The sequence below is a fragment of the Mustelus asterias genome, unplaced genomic scaffold (assembly GCF_964213995.1).
Source record: "Mustelus asterias unplaced genomic scaffold, sMusAst1.hap1.1 HAP1_SCAFFOLD_1137, whole genome shotgun sequence".
NCBI classification, from domain to species: domain Eukaryota; kingdom Metazoa; phylum Chordata; class Chondrichthyes; order Carcharhiniformes; family Triakidae; genus Mustelus; species Mustelus asterias.
Window position 1 is genome coordinate 80,256 of NW_027591082.1, and position 10,438 is coordinate 90,693.

The 10,438-nt window shown below is 48.7% G+C and overlaps 1 protein-coding gene across 1 annotated transcript; it reads left to right on the forward strand.

Annotated features, from left to right (window-relative positions):
* Positions 1-9,238: 9,238 nt before the first annotated feature.
* LOC144487930 (arylamine N-acetyltransferase, pineal gland isozyme NAT-3-like) lies at positions 9,239-10,148 on the forward strand. Its single transcript, XM_078205985.1, has 2 exons — positions 9,239-9,662; positions 9,864-10,148. Exons 1-2 carry the CDS (start codon positions 9,255-9,257, stop codon positions 10,146-10,148), a joined length of 693 nt encoding a protein of 230 aa, XP_078062111.1. The 5' UTR covers positions 9,239-9,254.
* The last annotated feature ends 290 nt before the right edge of the window (positions 10,149-10,438 follow it).

The following is a 10,438-nucleotide window of genomic DNA, read 5'->3' on the forward strand; positions in this document are numbered from 1 at the left end:
TGATGTTTCAGAGGGTCAGTGCTGAGGGAGAGAGTGACGAGTACTGAAGGAGAGTGTGACTACTACTGAGGGAGAGAGTGACTATTAATGAGGAAGAGTGTGACCAGTTGAGGGAGAGAGTGAGCAGTACAGAGAGATAGAATGACCAGCACTGAGGGAGAGAGTGAGACGTGCTGAGGGAGAGCGTGACCAGGCCTGAGGGAGCGCTGATGTGACGGGAGGTCCATGCTAAGGGAGCTGGAGTGTCAGACCTGAGATGGAACTGAATTGTCAGAGGGTCAGTGCTGAGGGAGAGAGTGACCAGTCCTGAAGCAGCACTGATGTGTCAAAGGGTCAGTGCTGAGAGAGCTGGAGAGTCAGTCCTGAGGTAGCACTGATGTGCCAGAGGGTCAGTGCTGAGGAAGAGAGTGACAAGTCCTGAGGGAGCGCTGAAGTGTCAGGGTCAGTGCTGAGGGAGAGAGTGACCAGTCCTGGAGCAGTGCTGATGTGTCAGAGAGAGTGTGCTGATAGAGCTGGAGTATCAGTCCTGAGGGAGTGCCGATGTGTCAAAGGGTCAGTGCTAAGGGAGAGAGTGGCCAGTACTGACCGAACACTGAATTGTAGCAGGTCAGCGCTGGGGACATTCGACTTTACATACTGAAGGAACTGATCTCTGAGAAGGTCAGTGCGGAGAGAACTGAAGTGTAAGTACTGGGAGTATTCAGTATCATGGAGGGTGGGGGGGGGGCGGTGGAGACGGGCGCGCAGTATTGAAGGATCAGTTCTGAGGTAATGCTGTACTGAAAGAGGTTCAGTACCGAGGGAGTGCCGCATTGTCAGAGTGTCAGTACTGAGGGCGTGTTGCACTGTCGGAGGGTCAGGAGAGAGGAGCGCCACAATATCTAAGGGCCAGTGGTGAGGCAGCTCTGCACTATCAGAGGGTCAGTGAGGTGGGAAAGCAAAACTGTTGGAAGGTCAGTCCGAAGTAAGTTCCACATTTTCAGAGAATCAGGAGGGAGGCAGCATCGCACGGCCAGGTGATTAGTACTGAGGGTGGGCTACACTGTCAGAGGTCAGTACTGAGGGAATGCTGCACTGTCAGAGGTCAGTACTGAGGTAGTGCTGCACTGTCAGTGTGTCAGTACTGAGGCAGTGCTGCACTGTCAGAGGGTCAGTACTGAGAGAGTGCTGCACTGTTAGAAGGTCAAAGAACAAAGAACAAAGAACAATACAGCACAGGAACAGGCCCTTCGGCCCCCCAAGCCCGCGCCGCTCCCCGGTCCAGGATTGAATCCTGAATCCAGGATCCCCGCCCATTTTTCCAGCCTATCTACATACCAATATCCTATCCACCGAGCTGTCCCTCACAGCTACGATGCTTTGTTCATTACAACCTATTAACTTACCCCCACCCCCCCATTCCAGACCATGTGATCTCCAGGGAGAGGCGAAAACCCAGAGTGAAAAACCCCAGGGCCAATATGGGGAAAAAAAAATCTGGGAAATTGCTCTCCGACCCCCTGAGGCGATCGAAACGAGTCCTGGAGATCACAATGGCCCCGATCGGAAAATGCTTCCCAACCCTAGTCATTTCCACTTCCACGAACACCATATGAATCCCCTGCCCCCGAGACAGGTTCCCAACTATCCGCAGTCTCACTCTGTACTGGCACCAGCAAGATGATCGTAGAATGAAGCCTTGAAACGAGAAACCAGGAACAATTAGCCCGCGCCGCTCCCTGGTCCAAACTAGATCACTCTTTTGTATCCCTCCATTCCCACTCCGTTCATATAGCTGTCTAGATAAGTCTTAAACGTTCCCAGTGTGTCCGCCTCCACCACCTTGCCCGGCAACACATTCCAGGCCCCCACGACCCTCTGTGTGAAATATGTCCTTCTGATATCTGTGTTAAACCTCCCCCCCTTCACCTTGAACCTATGACCCCTCGTGAACGTCACCACCGACCCGGGGAAAAGCTTCCCACCGTTCACCCTATCTATGCCTTTCATAATTTTATACACCTCTATTAAGTCTCCCCTCATCCTCCGTCTTTCCAAGGAGAACAACCCCAGTTTCCCCAATCTCTCCTCATAACCAAGCCCCTCCATACCAGGCAACATCCTGGTAAACCTCCTCTGTACTCTCTCCAAAGCCTCCACGTCCTTCTGGTAGTGTGGCGACCAGAACTGGACGCAGTATTCCAAACGCGGCCGAACCAACGTTCTATACATCTGCAACATCAGACCCCAACTTTTATACTCTATGCCCCGTCCTATAAAGGCAAGCATGCCATATGCCTTCTTCACCACCTTCTCCACCTGTGACGTCACCTTCAAAGATCTGTGGACTTGCACACCCAGGTCCCTCTGCGTCTCTACACCCTTTATGGTTCTTCCATTTATCGTGTAGCTCCTCCCTACATTATTCCCACCAAAATGCATCACTTCTGAGGTAGTGCTGCACTGTCGGAGGATCAGTACTGAGGGAGTGCTGCATTGTCAGAAGGTCAGTACTGAGGGAGTGCTGCACTGTCGGAAGGTCAGTTCTGAGGGAATGCTGCACTGTCGGAGGGTCAATACTGAGGGAGTGCTGCACTGTCGGAGAATCAGTACTGAGGGAGTGCTGCACAGTCAGAAGGTCAGTACTGAGGGAGTGCTGCACTGTTGGATGGTCAGTACTGAGGGAGTGCTGCATTGTCAGAGGATCAGTACTGAGGGACTGCTGCACAGTCAGACGATCAGTACTAAGGGAGTGCTGCACTGTTGGAGGGTCCGTACTGAGGGAGTGCTGCACTGTTGAGGGTCAGTTCTGAGGGAGTGCTGCACTTTCGGAAGGTCAGTACTGAGGGAGTGCTGCATTGTCAGAAGGTCAGTATTGAGGGAGTGCAGCACTGTCGGAGGGTCAGTATTGAGGCAGTGCCGCACTGTCGGAGGGTCAATACTGAGGGAGCGCTGCACTGTCGGAGGATCAGTACTGAGGGAGTACTGCACAGTTAGAAGGTCAGTACTGATGGAGTGCTGCACTGTTGGAGGGTCAGTACTGAGGGAGTGATGCACTTTCGGAGGGTCAGTACTGAGGGAGTGCTGCACTTTCGGAAGGTCAGTACTGAGGAAATATTGCACGACTCTATGTATTCGACGGAGAAAATAAAAGATACCTTGTCTCTTTATTTCCATGCACTCGAACATCTTGAATTGAATGGAAAATTGGAGGAGAAGTTTGGAATAAAACACTCCCTTCAATTTCCTTTCGAAATCAAGTGGACAAATCTGATGTGGACGAATGTTAGCGTCTCTGTATTGCTTTGGTGCAGAATGATGCAAAGACGATCAAACAACACCTCCAGCAAGTGAGCAGCACCAGTTCAATAACTAGGCACATCAATACCTCAAGGAGTGTAAACAGTGATGTGCTTTAACCAGCGGCCTTTCCACTGATATTCACACCCCCAGAATGATTCATTTTGAAAACAGTCGGCACCGATGCCAACTAAACATCAATCACACACTATTTCGAATATTTGACACGTTAATCTCACCAGTAAAATGTGTGTAACTTACATTGATTCGCTGCTTGCTGCTGATGAACCCAAAATTCTGCACAGTAATGTCGTAAACATCGATTCACCAAGAACTGAAAACACTAACTGATCAAAGTTCGGAGCTTATCGAGCGAAACGCTGCCAACATCAACAAAGAGAGTCCCACCCCGTTTTAGATTAATGGGTTTGTAATAAACAGGTGGGGAGGCTTTGCTGTAGCCGAACTGAGCTCTTTAGGATTCAACCTGGGGTGAACTGCATTCTGAGCATTGTGTTTACATGTTGGCACATCATCTCACCGAGGGGTATTTATTTTAATTCGTTCGTGGGACATAAGAGCTGCTGGCTGGCCAGCATTTATTGCCCATCCCTATTTGCCCTTGACAAGGCGGTTGTGAGCTGTCTTCTTGAAGCGCTGCAGTCCATGTGCTTGGGTTGACCCACAATGCCGTTAGGGAGGGATTTCCAGGATTTTTACCCAGGAACGGCGGTACATTTCGAAGTCAGGATGTGAGTGGCTTGGAGGGTCACTTGCAGCTGGTGGTGTTCCCATGTATCTTCTGCCATTGTTCTTCTAGGTGGAGGTGGTCCTGCGTTTGAAAGGAGCTGTCTCATGATCTTTGGTGAGCTGCTGCAGTCCATCTTGTGGATGGTACACACTGCTGCTATTGAGCGTCGGTGGTGGAGGGAGTGGATTTCTGTATCTGGGGTGCCAATCAAGTGGGCTGCTTTGCTCTGGATGTTGTCAAGCTTCTTGAGTGTTGTTGGAGCTGCACCCATCCAAGCAAGTGGGGAGTATTCCATTACACCCCTGACTTATGGCCGGATTTGGGGAATTAGGAGATGTGTTTCTCTCCTCAGAATTCTGAACTTTTGACCTGCTCTTGTAACCACTGTGTTTTTGTGGTGAGTCCAGTTCAGCTTCTCGTCAGTGGTAACCCCAAGATGTTAACAGTGGGATATTCAGTGATGGTTACACCATTGACTGTCAAGGGGCAATGTTTAGAGTGTTTCTTATTGGTGATGGTCATTGCCTGGCATTTGTGTGGCACGACTGTCACTATAATGACCATGGAGGCCAGGATACACAGCACAGATCTTGCCATATAAGGATGACCCAGCAATTCATTCCCATGCCAAATTGCCACTGAATTGTGAAACTCACCAGGTACTTCAGAGCGTATTTAACATTAAACTATGTGCAGTGTAATGAGCTCACATATGGACCAAGTAAGGGTGGCACATTTCCTTCCCTGAAGGGCATTAGATAACCCGGTGGGAGTTTGCAAAACTTCGATTTAATCTTTAGACATTCAGTTCGAAATTTGGTATTCAATTCAAATTTCACCAAAAACCTGATGGATTTTGAACCCAGAGAATTATTAGAATCATAGTATTCACAGAAACCACGCAATGGAAAAAGGGGCCCTTCGGCCCATCGAGTCAGCACTGACTCTCCAACAGAGTATCTTACCAAGACTTAACCCCAACCTATCCTGATAACTCCATGCATATACCCCGGTAATCCACCTAACATGTAAACCTTGGGGAAATAAGGGGCAATTGAGCATGTCTAATCCACCTAAACCGCGCATGGAATGTATTTAAGAGGCAGTGGGGTATAGCACTTGAGGCGAATGCAGGATTAGGCAATTGAGTCGGATGATCAACCCTGATCGTAATGAATGGCGGAGCAGGCTTGAAGGGCTAAGTGGCCTCCTCCTGTTCCTTTCTATCTTCTACGTTGCCATGTTATTATTTTGTGGTCATGATGTGGAGATGCCGGCGTTGGACTGGGGTAAACACAGTAAGAAGTTTAACAACACCAGGTTAAAGTCCACTTTAACCTGGTGTTGTAAACTTCTTACATTATTTTGTGGCACAGTGGTTAGCACTGCTGCCTCACAAAGCCAGGAACCTGAGTTCAATTCCCGCCTCGGGTGACTCTCTGTGTTCTGTTTTCACATTCTCCCCATTCCTGGGTGGGTTTTCTCCGGGTGCTCCGGCTTCCTCCCACTCTCCAAAGATGTGAGGGTCATGTTGATTGGCCATGCCAAATTCCCCCAAAACGTGCAGGTTAGTGGGATGAGCAGGATAAATACATAGGGTACCGGGGATAGGGCCTGTGTGCGACTGTTGTCGGTGCAGATTCGATGGAATAAATGGTCTGCTTCTGCAAAGGAGGGGCTCTATGATGCAATGATTCTATGACCTTTGGACTGAAGAAGCAAACTCTAGTACCCAGTAAAACCCCACGCAGGCAGAAGGAGAATCATTGTGTGCAACTGCGAAAATTGTTCTGTTAGAATTAGAATTATAGAACCATAGAATCATACAGCTCAGAAGAGGTCCTTCGGCCCATCGCATCCGCACCAACACAATAAAGACACCTGGTCGCCCAACTAACCCCATTTGCCAGTGCTTGGCCCATATCCCTGTATGCGATGATGTGGCAAGGGATCATCCAGATACCTTTTGAAGGAAATGAGGCAACCCTCCTCTACCACCCTCCTAGGTAGCGCATTACAGACCGTCACCACCCGTGGGTATTGTTTTTCCTTACATCCCCCCTAAACCTCCTGTCCCTCACCTGGAACCGATGTCCCTTCGGGTCTGACCCTTCAACTGAGAGGACTAATTGTTCCTCATCCACTCTCTCCATGCCCTTCATAATCTTGTACACCTACATCAGGTCGCCCTGATAAGATAAACCCTCAGCATGGTCGATAATGTAACATTCATCCTTTGCAATATCTAGCAAAGCTATTGGAGAGTACAGCAAAGTTTACTCATTGCATTTCACAAGTGGCTGATAACAGCACCAAATGTGCATATTGCAGACTGGAATGATCCCGATCTGCAGACGCGACCTCCAATGTTGAATGAGGAACAAAGTTCACCTGCAGTGTCTGGTGATACAAGAACTAACTGTACAGCACGAGTCACTTCTGCAAACTACAATCTCTTTGCAACATTGCTCCATCACCACACAATGACAGCTCATGTAGCTCGTAGCTGTCAACAGATCAGAATTTAAATCAGAAGCTATTGTAACAGCTTTGAGGAGAAAGTGCTTTCAGCGTTTTAATCCATTCATTCAAAGAGAGACAGAGACAGAACTCTGACAAAATTCACACCCACACACACGCAGCACACACTCACTCGCACAGACACACACACACACATACACACGCACACACACACAGACGCACACAGGAACTCACAAAGAGAGAGAGAGAGAGAGATTCTCTCTCACACACACACACTGGTCCAGAGATTCAAACAGAGACTAACACAGAGACACACGTACACGTTATATCTCGCTCTATTTCTTAATCACAGACACAAAACACACGATCTGTGTCTGTCTCGTTCATTCTCTCTTTCTTAAAACACATACACATGGAGACACACATACACTCTCTCTTTCATACACACCTTAATTCAATAATTCACGCTGAGAAAAAGACAGAACTCTAACAAAACACACAAACACTCACGCACACACCCAAACACCCACACCCACACATAAAGAGATAGAGACTGACACACGCACGGAAAACACAGAACAGACACACCGTCACATGCATGCGTGCGCGCGCACACACACGCACACACTCTATCTCTCTCTCTCACACACGCACACACACTCTCACTCTCACACACACACTTTCTCTCTCACACACGCTCTCTCTCACGCACACTCTCTCTCTCACACACACACTTTCTCTCTCACACACGCTCTCTCTCTCACACACACACGCACACACACACACACAGCCACACACACACACACACACACGCCCACACACACCCACACACACCAACACACACACACACACATACACAACGCAGCAAGAGAGAGATTCAGCAATCCACACTTTGTTGGATATTGTCAGATTCAGCTCAAACTGCTGGAAAATGTGCCACAATGAGTGGTTTTGGATCACGATCAACTTTTAACAGAAAGGATTATTTCTGTCTCTCTATGTCATTCGCTGTTTGAATCTCTCGGGCAGTGTCGGTCTGTGTGTGTGTGCGTGAATGTGTGTGTGTGTGCCTTTCAGTGTGTGTGTGAGTTTGTATGTGTGCGTGTGAGAGAGAGAGATAGAACCTACAGAAAAGTTTATGGTCAGTTCGTTTTATGTTCCCTTACAACATAATTTCATACTGTAATTTCCCCTTCATAACGATTCACTTGGTCCTGATTTGCTGAATTTTCAATTGTTCCAAATCCTCTGGTCTTCATTATTTTCTTGCCAATCTGTGAGTGTTTTTTAATCTAATACTATCCCTAATTTTCCGTGGGCTGATGTTGCCTTACAACTCTGGCAACCAACAGGATTGACCAACTTCTGGAGGTCACCTATTCATTGCTGGAATACCTGCCATGGCCTCTCCATTGCCCTTCCTTTCAATAGAATTTACCAGTCTTTCATACACAATTTATGTCTCAAAACTTCATCGTTACCGTTATCGAGATTCTGGACCCTGGTCTCAGAAGCAATTACAACAGTATCCACCTTGACAAAATATTCTTTCACTCGTTCACAAGGAAAGAGAATGGAGAAATAAATGAGAGGCAGGGAAAGAGAGGTGAGCGGAAATAGTGGGGTAGAGGACGAACGAGAGATAGGACATGTCAGAGAGAGGGACAGCTGGACAGTGTCAGAGAGGGAACTGAGAGAGTGGTGAGAGAGTGAGAGAAGGTGAGAGAGAGCGAAACAGAGAGCGTTGGAAGGAGGGAGATTTTCAGGGCGGGAGATGGACAGTGAGGGAGAGCGATGGGGATAGACAGGAATAGAAAATGAAATATACGATAGAGGGGCCGAGAGATAACGTGAGAGTGAGTGAGAGAGGACAAGCAAGGAGAGAGAGAGAGAGAGAGAGGACTGACAGAGAGTGACAGCGAGAGCAATATAGCGAGCGAGAGATCGAACCAACGTGGGAGAGAGACGGAGAGGGAGGCCGTGAGACGCAGACAGCGAGCAATAGAATGAGAGAGAGATTGAATGGCAGAGAGGACAAAATAGTTATAATGTTAACTACAGTGAGAGGTACAGAGTGAAGGACAGAAATAGAAAGGTTTAGTGAGAGGAGAATAAGAGAGAAAGTCAGTGAGGTGGAAAATGGAAGAGTGTAAGAATGAGACAGAGATAGTGAGAAGGAAAATTGGAGGAGGTGACAATGAGAGAGAGGAGCAGTGCGAAGGAAAAAAGAGAGGGTGTGACAGAGAGACAGAGAAAGAAGGACACTAAGAAGGAAAATTAGAGGCTGTAACAAAGGGAGGAGAGGAACAGTGAGAAGGAAAATGAAAGGGAGCGACAAAGGGAGAAAAGGATAGTGGGTGAGAAAGAACAGAAAGTGTGACAAGTCTATGAGTGTACCGTAAATCTGTGTGAATATGAGACAGTCACTCGTGAAGCCCATTGGCAAATTTAGCAGAATCTTCTTTAACCAGAGTGTTGGGAAAATGTGGAACTCACTCGCACAGGCAGCGGGAGGGATGACTAATCTCAAGCTAGTTAAGGTGAAAGAGCTGTATTTAGAGGTATTTAGAGCTGTATTTCGGGGAGAAAGAAATTGGCGATGTTATTGATGTTCTATGGAGAGGGGAAGCAGAGCTGGTGTGGGACAAGCAGCAGCATAGAGAAGAGGGATAGAATGGTCTGTTACTGTGCTCTCAATACTCGATACTCTTCTTGATTCCAATCCAAGCAGCAAAAGCCAGGGATGGATGCAGGCAGATACCTGGCGAGGATTGGCTTCCAGGGCTCCAGACGGCCGTCACTGGTGAACATGATGCAGATCCACCGCTGCCATGTCCTCTCGGTGCCCTTTGGCAGCCTGGCCAACCACTGTGGCGAGGACATCTTCCTGGAGCTGCCCTTTCTGTACCGGAAGGTGGTGGATCAGCGCCATGCGGGTTTCTGCTACAAGCTGAATGGATTGTTCTCCTGGCGGTTGGGAGAGCTGGGTTGCACCGGGGTCAGCCTGCCCGCTGCACAGTTCAATTCGCTGGAAACGCAGCGCTATGGGCCTCCCCGGGAGCACCTGGCATTGCTGGTGGAGCTGGAGGGCAGGAGGTGGTTGTGCGAAGTGGCCTTCAGGAAGTGTTTCCGCAGCCCGCTGATTCTGGAGGCGGAAAGGGAGCCGCGGCAGGAAACCGGAACTTAGACCCTGTGAGAGGACCAGGGCAACTGGTAAGTCCAGAGAAGCATCATTGATGGAGACTAAGTGTAGACGTGTGCCACCAAGAGCAAGTTCACCCTGGACAGTAAGAGGCTGGAGGTCATGTGCCTATAGCAGCAGATATCTCCGCAGTCTCGCTCCTTCTAATAGTCCCGTTGTTGCTTGCATCTCCCCGGCATCCTGATCACCCTCACGGGCAGAAGGCTGACCACAACCCAGTTTACACTGTCGGGCGACAGGGAAAATAGTGTCACCATAGAGGTAGAGGAGGAGAGAATCCCCGAGGTCCTGAAGGAACAATTTAGAATAACGCTGAGAAAGGAACTCGTTCCCAAAGAGCAGGATATCATTCCGCCATCAACTCCAATGGAGCAAAACCAAAACCTGGGCTTTACAGCCATAAACCCAGCCCCCAAATTCCAAATGTTCAAGTGAAGATGTGAGAACTTTTGGAATGATTGATCCATTAACTGTTTGAACGTGGAGATTTTGAGTGTGATCATGAGACCCAACTCTGTGTCTATCCCGGTGCTGTACCTGTCCTGGGAGTGTTTGATGGGGAGAGTGTAGAGGGAGCTTTACTCTGTATCTAACCCCGTGCTGTTTCTGTCCTGGGTGTGTTGGATGGGGACAGTGTAGAGGGAGCTTTACTCTGTATCTAACCCCGTGCTGTACCTTTCCTGGGACTGTTTGATGGGGACAGTGTAGAGGGAGCTTTACTCTGA